At 39.2% G+C, this 23,396-nt stretch overlaps 1 protein-coding gene across 11 annotated transcripts in view; it reads left to right on the forward strand.

Moving 5' to 3' along the window:
* The window catches only part of LOC102252673 (protein DDX26B), a 68,494-nt gene extending 50,905 nt beyond the window's left edge, over positions 1–17,589 (forward strand). For 4 of the 11 annotated variants that reach the window (XM_014538917.1, XM_014538918.1, XM_014538916.1 and 1 more), the window contains 9 exons: positions 3,891–3,985; positions 4,978–5,088; positions 7,267–7,485; positions 8,372–8,495; positions 9,849–9,991; positions 11,135–11,369; positions 14,960–15,328; positions 16,167–16,260; positions 16,628–17,231. In XM_014538917.1, the coding sequence (XP_014394403.1) occupies positions 3,891–3,985; positions 4,978–5,088; positions 7,267–7,485; positions 8,372–8,495; positions 9,849–9,991; positions 11,135–11,369; positions 14,960–15,328; positions 16,167–16,260; positions 16,628–16,736 (1,499 nt within the window). In that variant the 3' untranslated portion in view covers positions 16,737–17,231. Of the gene's footprint in view, positions 1–3,890; positions 3,986–4,977; positions 5,089–5,756; positions 6,654–7,266; positions 7,486–8,371; positions 8,496–9,346; positions 9,471–9,848; positions 9,992–11,134; positions 11,370–14,959; positions 15,329–16,166; positions 16,261–16,627 lie in introns of those variants that run through there. The other 7 variants (XM_014538919.1, XM_005865321.2, XM_014538921.1 and 4 more) reach the window with 7 other exon arrangements.
* Positions 17,590–23,396: the final 5,807 nt, after the last annotated feature.

The following is a 23,396-nucleotide window of genomic DNA, read 5'->3' on the forward strand; positions in this document are numbered from 1 at the left end:
TTTTTTTATGTATTTGGGTGCTCCTGCATTGGGCACATATATGTTTATCAGGTTTATATCCTCTTGTTGTATCGATCCCTTTAGTATTATGAAGTGGCCTTCCTTACCTCTTGTTATGGCCTTCATTTTGAGGTCTATTTTGTCGGATATAAGTATTGCTACCCAGCTTTTTTTTCATTTCCATTTGTCTGGAAGATATTTTTTCCATCCCTTCACTTTCCACCTGTGTGAGTCCCTTGTTCTGATGTGGGTCTCCTATAGACAGCATATATATGGGTCATGCTTTTTTTTTCCATTCAGCCACTCAATGTGTTTTGATTGGAGCATTTAGTCCATTTACATTTAAAGTTATTATTGATAGGTACTTGTTTGTAGCCATTTTTTTGTGTGTGCCTGTATTCCTTCGTCCCTTTTTATTTCTTCTTTTTATACCACTTCCTTTAGCATTTCTTGCATTGCTGGCTTGGTAGTGATAAACTCCCTTAGCCTTTATTTTATCTGTGAAGCTCCTGATTTCCCCTTCAATTTTGATTGATAGTTTTGCTGGATAGAGTGTTCTTGGATTCAGTCCCTTGCTTTGCATCACTTTGTAAATTTCCTTCCATTCTTTTCTGGCCTGATGTGTTTCTGTTGAGAAATCATTTGATAATCTAATGGCAGATGCCTTATATGTAACTTTCTGTCTCTCTCTTTCAGCCTTTAAGATTCTCTCTCTGTCCTGAACATTTGCCATCATAATTATGATGTGTCTTAGTGTGGGTCTTTATGGGTTCATCTTGTTTGGGACCCTCTGTGCTTGTGTGACTTTTTTCTTCCCCACATCAGGGAAGTTTTCTGACATTATTTCTTCAAATAGGTTTTCTAACCCTTGTTCCTCTTCCTGTTGTTCTGGCACCCCTATTATTTGTAAGTTGCTTCATTTCATGTTGTCCCATAGCTCCCTTAGGCTCTCCTCCTATCTTTTAATTTTTTTCTCCATTTGCAGTTCAATTTGGGTGTGTTTTGCTACCCTTTCTTCTAATTCGCTAATTCTGTCCTCTGTTTTTCCTACTCTACTCTTGAAACTTTCCATAATGTTTTTCATTGCAGTTATATCACTCTTTATTTCCTCTTGATTCTTACTTAAGTTGTTGACTTCCGGCCACCTCTTCCCAACCTGCTCTTCTCCCCAGCCTCTCCCCAGACTCCACAAGTCCGCACCTCCACCTCCACCTCAGCCACGGGTGAGTGTCTGTATTTGAAAGGTCCTATGAACTAGGTTCAGCGAACAAAAACAAAGACCAAAAAGAGGAGAAAGAGCTGCACCACTGTGAGCCCCTCTCCCTCCAGCATGGCACAGCTTGGGCAGCCATCCAGTCTATCATGGCTGTGGACCCAGATATAGAATCCCCTGCCACCAGCAGTCCTGTGGACCTCCTTTCCACAGTCAGACGCTATGCCTGTCCCAAGGGATGCAGCCTCAGTGCCGTGTGGTTTCCCTCTGACCCTCTGGGCTTGGAGGTCTCACAGTTCTCTACAGCCCAGATCCCTGATTTTACTGTTCTCCAGGCATCCTCTGCCCTTCCCAGCTGTAAATTGTCTCACCAGCTGTGTCTATTTCACCAATTCGGGGTGGATGTTATTTGATTTAGTTGCTCATTCTATCTGCTCTGGGACAAGGCTCAGGACCCGTCCATCTATTCCGCCGCCATTTTGTCTCCTTGAGTTCTTTCTTTTTTTACAGTAGCATAGTATTCCATTGTGTAGATGTGCCACAGTTTTTTAATCCACTCATCTGTTGATGGGCACTTAGTCATCAATTTTTAAAAAATAATTATTTTTCAATTACAGTTGACATATAATATTAGTTTCAGGTGTTCAACCCAGGGATTAGACATTATATAACTTACTAAATGATCATCCCAATAAATCTAATACCCATCTGATACCACACATGGCTATTAGAATACTAGAGGACCAGTGCACTGCACTGGTGGGGTCCATCGGCCTGGCTTGTGGGGATTGGGCTGAAACCAGCTCTCTGATATCCCCCCAACGGGTCCCAGATTGCCCAGCTGTAAATTGTCTCACCAGCTGTGTCTATTTCACCAATTCGGGGTGGATGTTATTTGATTTAGTTGCTCATTCTATCTGCTCTGGGACAAGGCTCAGGACCCGTCCATCTATTCCGCCGCCATTTTGTCTCCTTGAGTTCTTTCTTTTTTTACAGTAGCATAGTATTTCCATTGTTAGATGTGCCACAGTTTTTTAATCCACTCATCTGTTGATGGGCACTTAGTCATCAATTTTTAAAAAATAATTATTTTTCAATTACAGTTGACATATAATATTAGTTTCAGGTGTTCAACCCAGGGATTAGACATTATATAACTTACTAAATGATCATCCCAATAAATCTAATACCCATCTGATACCACACATGGCTATTAGAATACTAGAGGACCAGTGCACTGCACTGGTGGGGTCCATCGGCCTGGCTTGTGGGGATTGGGCTGAAACCAGCTCTCTGATATCCCCCCAACGGGTCCCAGATTGTGAGAGGGTGCAGGCCAGGCCGAGTGACCCCACCACTGCCCAATTGGGGCCAGGGAGGAACCACGGGAGGGCTCCAGGGCATGTCCAGCCCATCTCGCCCAGTCCCGATCGGCTGGACCCCAGCAGCAAGCTAACTTACTGGTCGGAACATCTACCCCTTGGTGATCAGTGCGCATCATGGCAACTGGTTGAACAGTCAGACACTTAGCATATTAGGCTTTTATTATATAGGATTATTGACTATGTTCCCTATGCTTTACATCCCCATGACTATTCTATAACTACTAATTTGTACTTCCTATTCCCTTCACCTTTTTCATCCATCCCCTCAACCCTCCTCCTATCTGGCACCCAATTTTTAAGTAGTATTTGAGAGACTCAAAGTTTGGTTTAAAATGTCTGACCACTGAAATCAGAGAAATGAAGAGAGGGGAAATATGACTAACAAAGTATAAGCTGATTGTTGAGAATCCAAAACATAATTTAGAACTTGCCATCATTACCTAGAAATTAGAGTCTTAGTTTTGTTCTCATATACGTTGTAAAGTCTATTACCTTGGCCTTTCAGCAAAAAGTATAACACTATTTATTTATTTATGAAATATAATTGATATATAACATTATATTAGTTTCAGGTGTACAACATAATGATTCAATATTTGTATATATTGTGAAATGGTTACAGTAAGTCCAGTTAATTTTCATTATCATACATAGTTACAATTTTTTTTCTTACAATGAGAACTTTTAAGATCTACTCTCTTAGCAACTTTCAAATATGCACCATAGTATTATTAACTATAGTCACTGTGCTCTACTTAATATTTGCGTGATTTATTTATAACCGGGAAGTTGTATTATTTGACCACCTTCAGTCATTTCTCCCACCATCACCTCTGGCAACCATCAATCTGTTCTCTGTATCTATGAGTTCAGTTTTGTTGTTTTTCACATTCTCTATTCGAATAAAGGGAATATGCCATCAACCAGTGACCATGGATTCCCTATCAGGTGGAAATTACTACAGTAGAGTTACCAATATGTAAAAAAATTTCACATGGATCAGTTAGTGTTGTAATATTATATTTTATGTAGCTTTGTGGACAAAAGAGAAATATGTAACTTGGAAATTTATTTCATTTAGAATACTAGAAAATACTAGAAAAATACTATATATAATTTTGGTAAATAGTGCCCAAAAAAAGACAATCAAATAAACTCCAATGAAAAGTTCATCTAATATAATCAAAATTTGAGATTCCTAAGAAATGATATAATACATGTGGGTTGCTTGATTTAGATCTTAATATTTGGAACTAGCATAATGTATTATTGTATTTGATTTTCTCTTACAGATGACTTGTTTAAAGTTCACAAGCTTAAGCCAAATCTGAAGTGGCGACAGGCTTTTGATGGCTACTTAAAAACTCTGCCTCCATATTACCTATTAGTATGTATTTATGTGTACATATGTATTAACTCTATCAGTGGTGACTCTTGTCACAAAAAAATGTCAATTAACCAAAAACTTTACCCCTGAAATGAGATAGTTTTTAAATTTATAAATATTTGTGTCCCATTGTTTTCTCAAATTATGTGTAAGAGCTTGGAGATGTCATAGTGGCACAAAAAGAACTGTTTTGTTTATTTTACTTCCTTTAACTGCCATGGTTATTTTCATAAAGCACATCTGTATTTCTCGTATTAAAAATTAACCTTATGAAGTTGTAATTTTGGAATTTAAGAATAGGTCTGGATTCATGTGTTATATCAACTTCCCTTTTTAACTCTAGAAATTATCCATGTGGAGTTTCCCTCTGAAATTTTTTTCTGAAGACATTATATTTACTTACTGCATCAAGTAGAGACACTGGTGCAGAGGCGGGTTGCGGTGGGGGAATCCAAAAAAAGTAAAAAAATTACTTGGCCTCATTTGGATTTTTACAGTTTGAGAAACATATTCATGATGATTTTGAACTGGCTACATAATCTAAATCAAGAGTTATCCAAATCATTTCAGAGGTAGATGTGGAAAACTTTAAGTCAAGTTTCTAGAGGTGAAAAGGCAGAACCATGGTATCTGGTGTCACTGGGAGGAGAAATTGGGGTGTGTTATTATTTACCATGGCAGGAATGGGGTGCACAATAAATTGGAATATGAAATAATTTTATGACTTGAGAATTAAGACTAAAAGCAATTTACCTAATTGAATTTGTTACTTGCTCTTCTTATCCCACTCTCTTCTAATTTTTTTTTTTTTACTTTCTGCTCCTTACTTCTCTGCTATTTTCATTGCCACTTTTTAATGTTCCATGTTTGGTTTTATGTGCAGCACCTTGACTTCTAAGAAATGAATCATGTCCCTTTGCCCCTTATAACTGAACTTTGAGTATTTTAAGATTTATTCTATTCTTACTGTTGTGTATTTTGTTTCCTTATAGCCATTAAAGAAAGCACTAAGGATGATGGGAGCTCCAAATCTGATATCAGATAATTTAGATTGTGGACTTAGTTACAGTGTTATCTCTTACCTTAAAAAACTCAGCCAACAGGTAGTATTGGTAAAAACAAACAAACAAAAATCCTTTGCCCTCAGAAGTGCATTTCCTTATTCTCTAGTGTAATTGTAATTTTTCAAATTAAATGTGTATATATTTCTACACTTTATGGATTAGTACTAATGTGATTCTCTATGGCTTCTAGCTTCACCATTAAACTGCAATGAAAGGTCTGTCAGTATCATCTGATGCTGTGCCATTTCTCCTTATGCTTGCCAGTTTGTTCTATCCACAAGCTGGTTGATATTTTGTGGCCTTAGAGGGGCAGAGGCTTAATAGAATTATTTCATGGGTCACATTTTGCCTATTCTCAACTTAGTTTCTCCTCAAATCACATTGGGGTAGAGCATCCCTGTTTTTAGGTCAGCACATTGAGGCATGGTGTGATTAAATGACTTGCCAGAAATTAGTTTTGAGGCAGTAAATATCCATATGCTTTTTCTTGGAGAGGGGGAGATGAGACCAGTGTTCCTCATACTAGAGGGTGATAGGCCCCAAGGGGACCTGAAGAGTGGAGTTCAATCTCCTCTCTTCTTGCCCTCCATCTGTTACTTTATACCCACACCTCATTTATCATTATTCACCTTGTCCCTTGCCTGCCCCTCTCTATTAGTACCTCATCCTCCACTCACCCCTACTTATCATACTTCTCCTCTACCTAGCCCATTCTTGCAGGGTGGAAATGTTTGAGAACTACTGAGTTAGAGCTTTACTGCCATACAAATGTGTTATGTTATATGACAAATTTATGGAGCAGCTTTATTTTCTTATGCACAAATGTATTCCCAGGTAGGGAACAGTAGTAGCGTTTGCAGTGACTACTTCAAGTTCAATATGTTTGGAAGTTAGACCTTTAAAAAACAGAAAATAGTAAGCAAAAAAGTAAAAGTTTTCACTAAAGACCCAAAATGCCTCCACAATTTGGGATGCTGACACACCTTGTAGGAACTGGCAAAAAACTTTATGTTCTGGAGTTTGCCAGCTCTCACCAGTCCAGTGTGCTCATAAATACAAAGAAAGCAAAGGCAAACCCAGATTTCTGGTCTATCAAGTGTGCCCTTAACCCCTTTTCCTTTCTGCTGATATTTTTTCGTTGTTAATGTTTTTTTATGAGTTATTTATTTATTTATTTATTGCTCTATTGATTTGTATATTTTTATTTGATGTTTACCTTAGGCCTTTAAGGCTGTGTCAGCAGGATGTGGCCACTAGGAAGAATAGTAAACAGAGTTCAAACTCATGCAAGTTCTGGGGCCTTCTGGAATATATTATTTGTGTAGTTTTATACGTGAGCTTTCAGGATCATTTATGGAAACAGACCCTTCCTTTACTCTTATCCCTTATTTAATGACTTAATTTTTTTAAATAAACATACTTAATTCTAATAATTAGGGAAAATTAATGAATATCTCTAACCAAACCACACAAAAATCAAAATTATTTTGAGCTTACTGGACATTGGTGGTATTCCATCTTTTAGAGAAAAAGAAAAGATTACTAATTTAAAATAGCTCTAATTACTAATTTAATAACTGTCACTTGTTTCTTGAACTATCTCAAATATATCACAAAATATGCCCAATATATTGTTATAGTACAGTCAAGCACTATTTATCAATATGGTATAATAGTGTTTAGTAAGAATATTCTTTTGTTGTAAGTTAGTAAGAAACATTTAGCACATATTACAAAGTAATTACTTGGTAATATTTGTTAAATTAAGCATTAATTTTTTGCATGGTTCAATATTAAAACTAAATTGTGTCTTTTTTCAAAAACCAATCTATGGAATCTGAATTTTAGCACTAGTTTACATTTATAAATACAGAGTCCAAAATGAATATGTAGACTAGATTTTACAATAACAAAATGTGATTTCAAATGTCTATGAATGTAATTTTTATCCATGGTTTCCATTCCCTCCATGATTCAATCATAGTTTTGAAATAAGACAAGATGAAAAAATGTATTAAGTTATTTGTCTTTCTAGCCCCCCCTCTGTTTGCAGTGGTAGTTCAGAGAAGCACAGGAAAATGTTTAATTACCCGTTTTTCTGTGATTTGCAATTAAAAATTGTTCTGTGGGGTTCTTAAAGTATTATCTTTCTTAAGTAGTAAAAATGACAGTGATGATACAGATCTTTTTATAACATACTATGTACTTTCATTTTAGACCAAACTAGAGTCAGAACGAATTCTAGCATCAGTGGGGAAGAAACCTCCCCAGGAAATTGGAATCAAAGTGAAAAATCATTCTGGAGGTGGTATGTCCTTGACTCACAATAAAAATTTCCGAAAACTATTGAAAGAAATCATAGGGGAAACTTCGTCAAGACTGGCTGAATTGAATACCAAAGAATTTGCTGGCTTTCAAGTAGGGCTTTTAAACAAGGTAAATTATGGCATAAATAGTTTGTGTTTGTTTGAACTTGTCTGACACATTTGTGTCTCTCATATTACTTCAGTTTTGAAATAATTACAATGCTGTTTTGGATCTTATATTTATTGATGGACCAGTTTAGGAATTATCCTGCCAGCAGACACTGATATGGAATTAAATGTACAAGATATGTTTAGGGGGTAATGTCTGTGAAAGGTAAAGGGGAGAGGGAATAGTAGTAAGCACAGAGATCCTTCAGATTATACTGCTGACCTAGCACCTGTGAGAAGAAGGGGGAAAGGAAAGGAGAAATGGTTATGAAGAGCCTCAGACATTCGGTATAGTTGGGAAAAAGTGTTGGCCAGCCCAACAGGGACCTCTGGCACCAAGATTTCCCATAGAGGAGGTCCACATTGGGCAGAACTGGCCAAGGCCTAATATCCCCCATAATTCTCAGTCATTGGCAGGGAGCAACCTAGGAAGAGCATGGCCTCAGCTCAAATGCTGCAGCAGAGCCCTAAGCCCCACTAACGGCACTCTTCTCAGCAGCCATTGCTTCCTGGGGGGAGATCCTAGCAGCTCACCTCCATGGTGCCAGAGGAACACATCTATATTTTAAGCAGTGGGCCTGCAAGGCTGCCACAGGAATAAATCTCAGGATTTGATGTTTTAAATGACACACTTGAAAAATAATATTCCCAGTGGTTTTGAATACTTTGCGGGTGTATTAGAATTCAGAACAAGGCCAGCAAGTATAAATTTTCCACTGGGAAAATTCTACTGTAGTCAATTTTAGTGAATGTAGAGTCCTTTACTAAGATTTTAAGAGGGTTAAGAATTGTATTTCTATATTTAAAGTCTCAGGAATAACTAAAATTATTTGTTTCATTTCAAATAGGATTTGAAACCTCAGACATACAGAAATGCTTATGATATTTCACGTAGAGGTCTTTTAGACCAGTTAACCAGAATGAGATCCAATCTGTTGAAAACACACAATTTTATTGTTGGACAAGATGAAGGTAAATGAACACAAAAGTCATTTTTGTTGATTAAGAAAATGTCAAGGCTGATGTAAATGAAGGTATTTATTATATATAACTAGAGGCCCAGTGCATGACATTCGTGCACTGGGGTGGGGGGTCCCTCAGCCTGGCCTGCGCTCTCTTGCAGTCTGGGACCCTTCGGGGGATGTCCGACTGCCTGCTAATACCCAAGGGGTATTAGCGCTGCTATGGAGGCTGGCGAGGCTCCCGCCACCACCGCTGCACTCGCCAGCTGTGAGCCTGGCTTCTGGCTGAGCGGCAATCCCCCTGTGGGAGCACACTGACCACCAGAGAGCAGCTCCTGCGTTGAGCATCTGCCCCCTGGTGGTCATGCACATCTTAGCAACTGGTCATTTGGTTGATTTGCACATTATGGTTTTATTATATAGCATCAGGGAGGTTATTTTTGCAATATTTTAATGCCTATTTTCACTAAATCCTATATCTATCCATGCACAAGTTTACTGTTCCCAGGTTTAAGGAAAAGTGTACATTAATCAGTGCATATATTACATTCCATGCTTTAGCTCCTACAAGCCTCAAAATAACCCCATAAAATAGATAATACTTTATGCCTATTTTATAGATATGAGAACTACAAGTGAGTATTTTAGTAGTGTTGCCCAGGGTTAGTGAGTTGGAAAGTGGTAGAACCTCATTCTGTCAGATTTCAGAAATTGCATGCCCCAATACTATGTCACCCAGCCTACTGTGATGATTCAATCCATAATTCCTCGGTTACATGAAAAGAATGAACCAGATAGTGTCCATGTTAATTGGTGACAATGTATAATTCTCTTATACTCCATTTTATTCATTTCAAACAGGGTCACTTTTCCATTTAAATGTACAAATCTTAACCTGGCCAACCTCTGGAAATTATACACCAAGTTTTGTGGGGAGGGAAGGACTTTTCTATGAAGAGAGCCTGCAGTTGTAATCAAATTATCCAAGAGGGTAAGACCCACTAACAAAGGTTCTCTGGATGATAAGAAAAAAACCATGGAGCCTAGGCTCTTGGAAACACAGAGCAAATATGGTGTTTTGAGTTGAAATGGTGGTATAAGAGATGTCAGCACATTGTCAGACCTGGTTTGAAGGGTAAGATAGTCATTCTTGAACTAGTGATTTGAGATTTTAGGCAGTAATGGCAGAGTAGTAATGAATGGAATGAACAGAGATAATTTTAGGTCCTAGAATGCTAGATTTGAGCTTTTAGACTATCGGATCCAACATACATATTGCTAAGCAGACTATGATCATGTCCTCTCAGAAGGACCATACACTTAAGCTATATAGCATCTTGTTTCTTTTATGGTGATTTTGCAGATTCCCTTCATAGTGTTCCAGTCGCACAAATGGGCAACTATCAGGAATATCTAAAGACATTGGTTTCTCCACTTCGAGAGATTGATCCAGATCAACCCAAAAGACTACATACTTTTGGCAATCCATTTAAACAAGATAAAAAGGTAGAATACCTATTTCTTTATCTGCCTAAACTGTGCTATTATTGCTATAATTCATTTCTTCTTGATAAGATGAATTACAAAGCAGAGATTCTCCTGTTAATTTAAAAGATAAAATAAGACTCCGAGGCTCTCTGTGAATGGAAAGTAGAAACCTCCTGATACAAGATTGTTTAGGTTGAAGAAAACAATAGCTGACATCTATTGAGTACCTGGTAGGAGCTGGTGTTTGAAATGATCATATTTAATATTGATAACTGTTCTGCAGATGAGTATTACTATCTGTCCTTTAATAAGAAGAAATCAAAGTTCATAGTGGTAAAACGGTTTACCCTAACCATTTTAAGTGACACAGCTAATAAGAGGCAGGATTTAAACCCCTATCTTTCCAGTTCCAGAGTCTGTATTTTTCCCACCTCCACATACTAATTCATTTAATATTGAGATTACCACTTATTTCCTTTGTTTCCATAATTCAGATGTCTAGTGTTCTATCTAGATAGTGGTGAATTACTCCTCTTGAAACATGAAGTGCAGGGTGACATTGCTTTATTTGGATTGTCCTACTAGAAATCTAAATATGAGGGGGAGGGTGTATGAGAGAGAGAGAGAGAGACCATAAAAGTCACTGTGTGTTTATTCCTATTTTGATTGCTGAGAATTGCACATTTTTCAAGCTTTCTGCTTAATTGTGATTGTATTTTGCTTGATCTTGGGGCAACACTATAAACATTGTTTTACTGGTTTTAGAAATAGGAAGGGAGAGGGAGAGAGAGATAGAAACATAGATGAGAGATAAACATTGACGGCTGCCTCCTGCATGAACCCCACTGGGGATTGATCCCACAACCCAGGCATGTGCCCTGACCTGGAATCGAACTAGGGACCTCCTGGTGCATGGGATAACTCTCAACCAACTGAGCCACAACAGCTGGGCAACACCTTATATTTTAGTCTCCTCCTTGTTTCACTTAGACTGGATTAAAATTGAGTAGCATCTTCTAAGAACAGAGCCTGTGTGGGGCATGATAAATCTTTGGCCCATGATTAAGACCTATATTGATGATGTAATACATGATTGTATATGCATATGAAGAGTGCTTCCAGTGTTGTCTTTAATGGAATATGTTCATTGATGTTTTTTAGGGAATGATGATAGATGAAGCAGATGAGTTTGTAACAGGGCCACAAAACAAAGTGAAACGTCCTGGAGAACCCAACAGCCCTCTGTCATCTAAGAGAAGGCGGAGTATGTCCCTGCTGTTGAGGAAACCACAAACACCACCTACTGTAACTAACCATGTGGGCGGAAAGGGACCACCCTCAGCCTCGTGGTTCCCATCTTATCCAAACCTCATAAAACCCACTCTTGTACATACAGGTATAGAGTAGTGGCTGTGATTTCCTTATGTCTCCTACAGGACTAAGACACTAAATAATTTTATTTTTCTTTGTATTCATTTCTTTTGTATTCAGTTTTATTCATTAAGTAAACCAATATGAAATCATCAGTGTGGTAGGTACAGAGAACCCAGGAAGCAGAGACCCTATTTCAAGGATCTCAATTTCTATGAGGGGGAAAAGATCCATACTTACATAGTAATTAACTATGTAAATTAGAATGGAGAGATGTGAGCATGTTTGTCTTGCCAACGCAAGGTATAATGAGGTGCAAATATTTGGAGTTGCTGTTCTAGTCAGAATGATAGAGCAGGTTCCTGAGGCACTAGGAACAAATGGCCTCATAAGAACATGGATCTGCACTTGCTCTCTATGTCCTCATCTCCTCTTTTTGCTTTAATCTGGTGCACTCTGGCTCTGTCTCTGTCTCCTCCACTCCACTAAAACAGGCCTCATCAAGGGCCCCGGTGTCTGCCACACATTGCCATTATTTCTTACATCATTTGATACAGTTGTTCACTCCTTCCTCCATGGAAAGTTCTTGGTTCCCAGACACCACCAACTACTGGGTCTTTCCTCGATTCATAACAACTTCTTTTTATACTCTTTTCTGATTTCTCCCCTTCTTTGTGAGTTCACTGAACCAGATCAGAAAGAGGGGCACCTTTAAATAGTGTAGGGACCCAAAGCTCAATTCTTTTTTTAAAAAAAATTCTTTATTGTTGAAAGTATTACATATCTCTCCCATTTCCCCCATTGCCCTCTCTCCCCCCGCCCCCGCCCCCCCCCCCCAGCACATGGCACACACACCTCCTATTGTCTGTGTCCATTGGTCATGCTCATGTGCCAAAGCTCAATTTTGGACCCTCTCCTCTTCGCTGCACTCTCCCTAAGTGGGAATGAAGACTGGTCCCTAGGTAATTTCATGCAGTCTTGGGGCTTTAAATAAGATTCACATTTCAGCAACTCAGATATCTATACCTCTAGACTACATCTTGCTCTAAACTCCAGACTCAAATTTAACTGTGGACAAAGTTTCTCCACTTACATGACTAATGGACGTATAAAACTCTGTAGGTTTCATTTGTTTCAACTGAACTCCTGTCTGACCTTCCCTCTCTCTGAAACAGCTCTACCTGCAGCCATCCCCAGTGCAGTTAAGGACACCATCCAGCAGTGTGTTTGTAAAGCTGTGATAGCCCACTCTCCATGTGTGTAGGGGTTGGGAGGATGGAGAAGCCCTGGATCACAGTGTTTACAGATTTCCACAGTATAAATAATGCTAACATTATCGGTGTCAAGCTATCAATATGAGGTCACTGAACCAGATCAGGAAGAGATGCACATAATCCACTTTCTTGAGCAGTTGTGCACCAGCAGCTGCACACCCCTGGCACTGAAAAACCAGAATCACCATGATTTCTCTTTTTTTCTTCTCTCACTTCCATCTGTGAGCAGGTCTAGGCAACTTAATGACCAATATAATTATTGCATCCGACACTTCTCTGTCCCTCAGTCTATGATACCATCTTTGTCAGTCACCAAGCTACTACAATAGCTTCTTATTTGATTACCAGGCTGCCCACCTCCTCCTCATCTGACCTGCAGCCAAAGTGATCATGTCAACATGGAAATCAGACAATGCTATGTCCATCCTGAAAACTCATTATCAGCTTTCCTATGCACTCACAACAGATTCTCAACTCCCAACTCTAGTCTACAAGATCTTCACAACCTGGCCCTGCCATCCTCTTTTTTAAATTGAATTTATTGGGGGTGACATTGGTTAATAGAGTTAAATAGATTTCTACAATTCTATGATACATTATCTATAATAATAAAAGTGTAATATGCTAATTAGACCGGACAGCCAACCTGGACGTCATTCCAGACATCCTTTTGGACGAAGCTGTGGCAGTGGGGGCCAAGGCAGAGGTGGTTAGAGGCAATCAGGCAGGCAGATGAGCAGTTAGGGGTGATCAGGCAGACATGCAGAGTTGTTAGAGGTGATCAGGCAGGCAGGCAAACGGTTAGGGGTGATCAGGCAGCAGGTGAGCAGTTAGGGGTGATCAGACAGGCAGGCAGAGGTGGTTAGGGGTGATCAGGCAGTCAGGAAAGCAGTTGGGGCGATCAGGCAGGCAGGCAGATTGCTTAGGGGCAATTAGGCAGGCAGGTGAATGGTTAGGGGCAATCAGGCAGGCAAACAGGGGCGATCAGGCAGGCAGGTGAGTGGTTAGGGGTGATCAGACAGGCAGGCGAGTGGTTTGGGGCGATCAGGCAGGAGTCCCAGATTGCGAGAGGTTGCAGGCCAGGCTGAGGGAACCCCCACTCCATGCACAAATATTGTGCATCGTGCCTCTAGTCTGTAATAAAAATGTAATATGCTAATTAGACCAGATGTTTTTCTGGATGAAGCCAGGGCTGCGAGGGAAGCCTGGGTCCTGGGTGCCAGAGGGAAGCCGGTGCCGGCAGCCGGGGGAAGGAAGGCCTACTCTTGCACAAATTTCTGCATCGGGCCTCTAGTATATTATATTGTGTGTTCACTACACAATGTCAAGTCTCCTTCCATCATCATTTATCCTCCCTTTACTCTCTTCCTGTCATCCTCTGTTAACACATGTCCTATCTGTCTCCTTGTTCTCTCTGACTCTGTCCTTTACTCTATGGTCCTGGATTGAACCCTCCTAGGGGTCCTGCACTTGCCCTGCTGCAGCCTGGAACTTCCTCTGCATGTGTACAGGGCAGGCTGTTTTTCCTCCTCCAGACTCTGTTCGAAAGGCCTTGCCTGACCACCCCCATCCATTGAGGACCCCCACCCCCTTCTGCTGTCTGTCACATCCATGCTTTCTTCTCCCTAACACAAATTCAAACTGTCATTTCATTTGCTCATTATGCCCTTAATGTCTGACTTTCCTATCAGAATGTAGCTTCCATAAAGGTAGGGACTGTTTCTGTCTGTCTTAACTGCTGATCCCCATATCCTGGCATGATGCCTGGCACAGGGGAGGATGAGAAAATGGAGTAGGGGTGTCAGATTTGGACTAAAAAGAAATTCACTTTTCTGAGACAGAAAAATAGGTGAGGAAGATCATATGCTGACTGGGATTTTGGGTTATGGAGTACATTTAGAGCCCTCATACCTCTGTTTTCTTAGATCTTTTGAGATGGAGAGGAGGGAGGATGAAAGGGACCCACATAGTTTGGTGTCAAGCTTAGTAAAGCATGACATTTTATAGGTAAATTACAGAAATCATGGCATCATGAGTCTTGCTGATTTTCAGCTTGTAAAGCATAAGCTGCCACTAAACCACGAGTGCCAGGGAGCTGAGAATATTAGTTGTACTGTCTTACTTAGCTTCCATATGTAATCATAGTGCCATGAAGAAAATAAAGTGGATTAGCTGTATTATCTTCCTGAGTTCAATTTGAGGGGTCTCAGACTCCATTTGGGAACATCTTCTTGTTTTATGAAACAACTAATTTCCTCAAAACTGAGGAGCACTGGGATCTACCTGTGGAGCTGATATAATACACCTACCTCACATCTCAGCTTCTTTAATTTTTTTTTAGATGCTATTGTCACTCACGATGTTCATGAGAAGATGGAAAATGGTCAAATCCTACCTGATGGCTTCTTTTCAAAATCTGCTGCACCAGAGCTTATGAATATGACAGGAGATGGTATTCCACACAACCGATTGGATTCTCTGTCTGATGACTTTACTAGTCTAAGGAAAGATATTCTGATTAACAAACCTGGTAGTAATGCACTTGTTGGAGGAACCAAAAACTGCAGTGTCCCCGCAGATGATCAGAAAGTCTCAGTAACAACTTTCAGAACTGTGCCAAATACATTGCAGATAACTCCTGCTATGGCACAAGGAATCAATGCTGATATAAAACATCAGTTAATGAAAGAAGTTCGAAAATTTGGACGAAGTAAGTAGTGGAAGAACATCTATGAATCATATAATGGGAGGTCCCTCTCATTGTAAAATTCAGAGTAGATTCAAGCTTTCTTGCGGTGCATTTTGGGGAAGCATTGGGTTTTCACATAATTTAAAGTGATTCCTCTTGCTTTGACTTAAAAGATGCAATACACCTTTCTCTCTTTCCCTCCCTTACTTATTGTAATAGTTTCCTTTTGCTGCTATAACAAGTTACCACAGACTTTGTGACTTAAAACTATATTATCTTACAGTTGTGAGATAATTTTCACTGGGCTAACATGAAGGTGTTGGAAGGCCAGGATTTCTTCTGGAGCGTCTAAAAAGAATCTGTTTTCTTAACTTTTCAAATTTCTATAGGCTGCCTGTGTTCCTTAAATCATGGCCCCTTCCTCCACCTTCAAACCTCTATCTTCTGCTACCATCCTTACATCTTTTCTCTCTGACTCTAACTCTACTGCCTTCTTTTTAGAAGGATGTCTGTAATTATTTGGGCCTACATGCACAAACCTGGGTAATCTCCTCATCTCAAGATCCAACACTTAATTACATCTTCAAAATAAAGTCCCTTTTACCATATAAGGTACATATTCAGAGGTTTGGGGATTAGGACATGGGCAGTGTTGGTGACCATTAGTCAGCCTACCACATTTTATTAGTGTTTATAAGTGTTTCCTTAGTAGATATGCACAGATGGTTTGATTTGAATGTTTAAAAACAAACTATATCTAACTTCTACCCATGAAGAATGATTGCTTAAGGATGTGTAAAGATTGAATTTTATTTTCCATTCACATTTTTTAATACTAAAGTTTTTTTAATATCTTCAGAGTATGAAAGAATTTTCATTTTGCTCGAAGGAGTGCAAGGACCTCTTGCAGTCAAGAAACAATTTGTTGAATTTACCATCAAGGAAGCTGCAAGGTGGGTGTAAAGAGGAGCTTGTTCTTTTTTTAAGCTCTAGGGCCCAATACAGGACTGGGGGAGGAATAGGCTCTGCCGTGCTTTGTTCAAACCCTGGCCCTCACTCATGGTTGAATCTCTTCAGAGGCATTTAGATATCTGAGTCCAACTCATTCATCCCATTCTGTGGAGTTTTATAGGCTCACCACAGTCTGAAGTGGGCTTGGGCGCTAAGTGGTACTGTTAGCACTTGCTAAACCCTATCTTTACATGAGGAGACATTTCTATTCTGTGTCAATTGTCAGTTCCAATTGTATCTGGCATAGTGCCTTGCATATCATAGTGCTTTAAGTATCTATTGGTTAATAACATTTACCTTTATTTTTAGGTTTAAAAGGCGAGTCTTAATACAGTACCTTGAGAAGGCACTAGAAAAAATAGATTCCCACCACCTTCTTAACAACGTTAATCACATCAACAGCAGATCTTCATGTTAATGCAAAGATGAAGGAGAAAGAAAGGACAAGTTTTCTGTGCTGTAGGATGGAACAGGATATTGTTGAAGCTTCCTAGAATGCTTTAGTCAAGGGAATTGCCTTCCACAAGCTAAGAAAAAGCTGTGGAAATTTTTATATTTTATGAATTTCTAGCAGTAAAAGCTGGCTTTTGTCCTAAGAATTTTCTCTGAAAGTATTAATTTGTGTTGTTTCTTTTCCCAATTGAGGAAGGTAATGCTATTAATGCAGCGGGTTAAATTCAGTAAATATTGCCGCCCCTATCACAGGTGATAAGGGTTCACTCATCTGGGCATTTCCAGAGTGACTAGGGCCCACATGTAAATAGAGCACTACTTGGTGCTCTTATTATGTCCTTTAGAAAGAATAGATGTTCAGAGTCCAACTGGTAATCTTGTGTCTGCAGAACAATGTTTTCAACAATTTCCAGCTGTGCCTTTTAAACAGTGACATATTCAGGACAGTTTGAATCAAAGAGTAAAAAAGCTGCTATTTGGGTAATTTATTTCTCTGTGGGAGGGGGGCAGGGAGAGTCACCAAACAATCTACCTCCAACTCTCTTCTATTTTGTCTAGAGACATTACAAAGTGCACCTGAGGCTGCCCCAACCCCTGACATTTGTTCTTGCATGTGATGACAGTAAGTCTTCAGGTGGACTTGTGCATTTTGTGCTTTGAAAGCACTAAGGGGAAATTATGTATTATTTCCTTTAATATTTATATAAAGGTTTATATGGAGCAGTATTGTTATGTTTGTATTAATTTGCAAAAATTATGCATACAAAGAGATTTTGACTTTGAATATATGAAATAAATCATTTTATTGATTTTCACAAGTTTATTAATTCTAGAGAAATTTTTAGTTTTGTCTTTCTTGTGATTTGTTATTCCTTTCAGAAAAAAAGTGCAGTTCAATTAAGATGTTAACATAAGGATTTAAACTTCAAATGTCACTCACAGAACTGAATGATGTTGGTGCAAATGGTGTAGAGTACTCTGGAGGTCAATCCCTCTCCAGAAACACTAAAAACACTGGGGAGCAGGGAGATCTGTCAGAATCAATTTTATTGGAACTCTGGAAGATAGGCAAAAGTTCATAGCAACCAAACAAATGCTGAATCAGGAGAAAGGCCATTGAAACATGATAGGAGAGTCTTGTGGCATTTTCACTTGTTCTTGCCCCATCCCCCTCCCTGGCATAGCAGTGGTCTTGAAGACCGCAGCCTGCATTCCAAATGTGGGTCCCTGGTTCTTCTGGGAGGAGAGCGGACCTTATTCCCAAGGAATTATGTTTGTCTGTTTGAACCTATCTCGGGGGCTCCCTGAAGGTTTGACAAAGGGGGATTGATTGCTTTTGTTTCACCTAACTCCAAACTCTCTTAAGGTGGAACATCAGCTATATGGAGAATGGTCCTCAAAAATATTGAAAGGCAAGTGAACAACCTGCTGCTGTTTATTAAAAAAACAGTAGACATGCCAAAATCCTGAAAGAAAAAATTGGGGAGTGAGATAATTTGGAGAATAAGGGCTTTGAAATACTCCCATGTACCAGTATACCTGGGTTACTAGAAAACCATGTGCATGCCCTGGGAAATACTCAGAGTCAGAAGAGACCTGAGAAGACTGTAATATTTCACTTCTGCCTCATCTTTAGGCTTAGCACAGTGACAGATAGAACTAGTCAGAAGATCAATAAGGAAATAGAGGACTTGAATGACACTATAAACCAATTACATCTAAGACATTTTCAGAATACCCCACCCAAAAACATCAGAGTACATTCTTCTCAAGTGCTCATAGTATTCTCAAAAATTGACCATATATTAAGCCACAAAATAAGTCTTAACAAATTTCTATTTTATTTATTTTTTATTTTTTTTATTTTTTTTTTTAATATATTTTATTGATTTTTTTACAGAGAGGAAGGGAGAGGAATAGAGAGTTAGAAACATCGATGAGAGAGAAACATCGATCAGCTGCCTCCTGCACATCTCCTACTGGGGATGTGCCCGCAACTCAGGTACATGCCCTTGACCGGAATCAAACCTGGGACCCTTCAGTCCGCAGGCCGACGCTCTATCCACTGAGCCAAACCGGTTTCGGCAACAAATTTCAAAGATTGAATCCATGCAAAGTAACTTCTTTGCTATAATGGAGTCAAACTAGAAATCAATAGCAGAAGTTGGACCCTTGACTCATACCACATACAAAAATTAAAAATGAACAAATACCTAAATATATATGAGCTAAAATCATAAAAATGTTAGAAGGAAACTTTGTAGTGAACCTTCATGACCTTGGATTTGGTAGTAGTTTTTAAAATATGACACAAAATCATAAGCAAAAAAAGAAAAATACAAGTAATTTGACTTCATCAAAATTAAGTTTTTGTACATCAAAGACTCTATCAGAGAATGTAAAAACAACCCACAGGATAGGAGAATATTTTCAAAGCATGCATCTGATAAGAGTCTAGTACCCGTAACACAAAACATTTGAAAAGATATATCACCAAAGAACATATACAACTGGCATACAAGCATGTGAAAAGATTCTCAATATCATTAGTCATTAGGGACATGCAACTCAGAACCACAATAAGATACCATTTAACACCTACTAGGATGGTAGTAAAAGAAAAAAAAATAACTAGTGTTTAACATGTAGAGAAATTGGGACCTTCATACATTGCTGGGAATGAAGTACTGATACATGCTATGACATGGATGAACATCAAAAGCATTACGCTAAGTGAAAGAAGCCAGACAAAACAGGCCACATAGTGTAAGATTCCATTTATATCAAATATCAGGAACTGGAAAATCCATAGACAGAAAGTAGATAACTATTTGCAAGGGGCTGGGGAGAGGTGGAAAATGGGGAATGACTGTTAATGGAGTTTCCTTTTAAGACAGTGATGACTTTTTAGATATGACACTCTAAGCACAACCCAAAATCCATGAAAGAAAAATTGACAAGCTGACCTCATTAAAATTAAAAACTCTGCAAAAGACAATGTCAAGTGAATAGGAAGTCAAGCCACAGACTGGGAAAATAATATTTGCAAAAGACATATTCGATAAATGACAACTCTCTAATATATTTAAAGTATTCTTAAAACTCAACACTAAGAAAGCAAATAACCCGACTAAAATAATGGGCCAAAAATAACAGATATCTCACCAAAGATGATACGCAGATAGCAAATAAGTATGAAAAGATGTTCCACATCATATGTCATCAAGGCAAATAAAAACAAAATGAGATACCACTACACTACTAACAGAATGGACAAAATCCAGAACACTGATAACAAATGCTGGGGAAGCTGTAGAGCAACAGAAACTCTTATTCATTGCTGTGTGAACAGCCAACAAGAAATCAAAGACTTCAGTCCCACATGGCAAGAAACTGAATTCTGCCAATAATCTGAATGAATTTGGAAGCACATTACATCCTACATCTTCCAGATGAGAACACAGCTCTGCTAAAATTGTGATTTTGGCCTTTTAAGACCTGACGCAGAGAACCAACTCAAGACTGTTCAGACTTCTGAGCCACAGAACTGTGAACTAAGAAATGGGTGTTGTTTTAAGCCACTAAGTTTGGGGTAAGTTTGTAAGCCACTAAATTTGGGTAATGCGTTACACAAATTAAAAACTAATACACTTTCTGAATCTGCACTCATATCCTCATATTGAATTCACTAAAACCAGTTGGCTTGAGAAGCAACATGTAAGGCCTTTCTTTAGGTACTTCATTATAGTATGCAGATACTGCCTATGTTAGTTTCCTTCAGAACAAAAAAGAGAAGTAGTATAAGTAATTTACAGTCTGATTCATCGGATGTATACTTAATTTAAAATGTAGTATATATGAAGAAGCAATTCTGGATTGGTGGAGCAAGGACCTGTGAAAATCCATTCTGGCATGAAAGCAATGAGAACACTGGCAAATATTGTCAAAATAAGCATTTCAGAACTCTTGGAATTAACAAAATGTTTGCAACAACCTGAAGAGTGTTTATTCAAGGAAAATGGTTAGATAACAATACAAAGAGTGAATGCTGGGATGTTGTAACTTGCACTATTCCTACCCTCCTCTTCTCAGCTCCGTGGTAGCCTCGAAACCAATGACCTCTATTCTAGAGTAGTTCTGAACCCCAGCAACCTATCAGCTACTGGAGAGGACAAAACTGATTGGAGCTTCCCAGCATCTCTATTCTCAGATAACTGTCACTACTTGATATGCCTGGTGACTCCCTGAAAAGCACTATTCTTGGGATTTGTTCATAATTCAGTAGTCTGAGATCTCACTCTGTGGATAACCCTATTCATTACCTGAAGGTACAAGGTAGGAATTCCTGTAATGCAGTGTTGAATAGAAGGGATAACAGCGGACACCTTGTCTTGTGGATGGTTTTTTTTTATCGTATAGGAAATATTTCCAATTTTTCACCCAGGAATACTGCATACTATAGATTTCTGGTATATACCCTTCTTAATAAATGCTTTCAGATTTTTCTTCATAAATAGTTATTGCACTTTATCCCATGTGTTTTCTTCACTCATTGCGATGGTCGCATGACTTTCCTCTTTTAATCTATTAATAAAGTATGCTGGTTGTATTGCCTTTAAGCTCCAAATTCACTCCTTTTTCCTGCTTTGTGAAAATGTTCTGGGTCCTCCCTTTAATTTTTCTTTTGTGGCAGTGATTAATGAGGATTGTTCACTAGAGGGCGGCAGAGACCTTGAAAGGGAAAAGTTTTGCTTCCTAGTTCAGGTAAGCTGGCACAGCTGACTCCTGCTGAGCACCAGGCTTCTCCACCACTGGGCTTGTCATCTCACGTGGCTTCTCCAGAGCCTGGCTAGTGCCGGGCATGGTGGCCAGGATCACTCCATGGCCAGCAGCTTCCCTTACACCTTCCTTTGGCAGTAATATATCTGAGTGCTTCTGGTGAGACATTTACTTCCCTGTGTACAACATTGCTAGACCCTTTAGAGGCAGATTTCCAGCAACTTCCAGAGGGCAGATTTCTAGAATGTTCCACTGGTGTGGTACAATGACAATCTTATTGACATTCTGTGAGTTTCTGCCAGGCTCCTCCAGCAAAATGAGAATTTCAACACTGGGGGTGAGGATACTTTTCCTTGAGTGCTCTAGCTCCCGTAGGGGTTACTTGTGTCCCTTATTTCAGTCTTGTGATGAGAAGCTCTTTCCAGTGTGCTCTCTTTCAGTCATGTTTTGGAAGGGACTTTTCCTTGGGTGAACTCTCTCAGCCCTGGGCAAAGGCATTCTTCCTTGCATGATATATCTCTAATTCCAGACGGTGGATTTCCAGCTAGTTCCACTGGTGTGGCACCTCAAAAACTCTCTGCCATCCATTGAATCACACCTGGGGCACTCCAGCCAGATCTAGATTTCAACCTTTGTGTGTGTGGGGGGGGGGGAGGTCCTTGTATGCTTGCTCTAAGCAGAACTCCATTGGTCATCAAGTTCAATATGAATGTGGTGACTCTTTCTGGGAGAGGGCTCTCACATGGGTGCACTACCTTAACCCTGTGGTGGGTGGTTCCTCAGGGGCTCTGTGGGGAGTGGGGCTATTGCTGAGATGCTCTATCTCAGCCTGGGAAAGGAAGTTGGTCTCTTTCAGTCCTAAGGGAGGACACTATCTTGGGCACTTGATCTAAGCCCTGCAGAGGGATCTTTTTCTTGGGTGCACAATTTCAGCCCTGGAAGGAAGCCTAACTCAGATGTTCTTTTTTAAAAAAAAAAATATTTTTCAATTACAGTTGTTATTCAACATTATATTAGATTTAGGTGTACAGCATAGTGATTAGACATTTATAAAACTTACAAAGTGATCCCCAGTAAGTCTAGTACCCACCTGACACCACCAATATTATACACTATATTTTCTATGCTATATTTACAACCCCATGCCTATGTTTAAACTGCTAATTTATATATCTTAATCCCTTCACCTTTTTCACCCAGTCCTCTAACACCACCCCCTTTTTATATCTATGAATTTGTTTCCATTTTGTTTATTTATTTTGTTTTAGGTTTCACATGTAAGTGAAATCATATGGTATTTGTCTTTGTCTGCCTAACTTCACTTAGCATAATACCCTCTAGTCAGGGGTCCTCAAACTTTTTAAACAGGGGGCCAGTTCACTGTCCCTCAGACCGCTGGAGAGCCAGACTATAGTTTAAAAAAAAACTATGAACAAATTCCTATGCACACTGCACATATCTTATTTTGAAGTAAAAAAACAAAATGGGAACAAATACAATATTTGTATTTGCATGTGGCCCGCGGGCCGTAGTTTGAGGACCCCTGCTCTAGATCCATCCATGTTGTTGCAAAAGTTAAGATTTCCTTCTTTTTATGGCTAATATTGCACTGTATATTTTTTGGGGTTTTTTGTCAAACTGCAGCAGGAAGGCTGGGGAGGGTTGGGGGGGTGGGCAGTAAGAGATCAACCGAAGGACTTGTATGCATGCATATAAGCATAACCAATGGACACAAGACACTGGGGGGTAGGGAAGGCCGGGGGAATGTCAAGGAGGAAAAAAGGAGACATATGTAATACTCTTTGTAATACTTTAAGCAATAAAACAAAACAAAACAAAACAAAAC

Source organism: Myotis brandtii, unplaced genomic scaffold (genome assembly GCF_000412655.1).
Source record: "Myotis brandtii unplaced genomic scaffold, ASM41265v1 scaffold206, whole genome shotgun sequence".
In the NCBI taxonomy this organism is placed as follows: domain Eukaryota; kingdom Metazoa; phylum Chordata; class Mammalia; order Chiroptera; family Vespertilionidae; genus Myotis; species Myotis brandtii.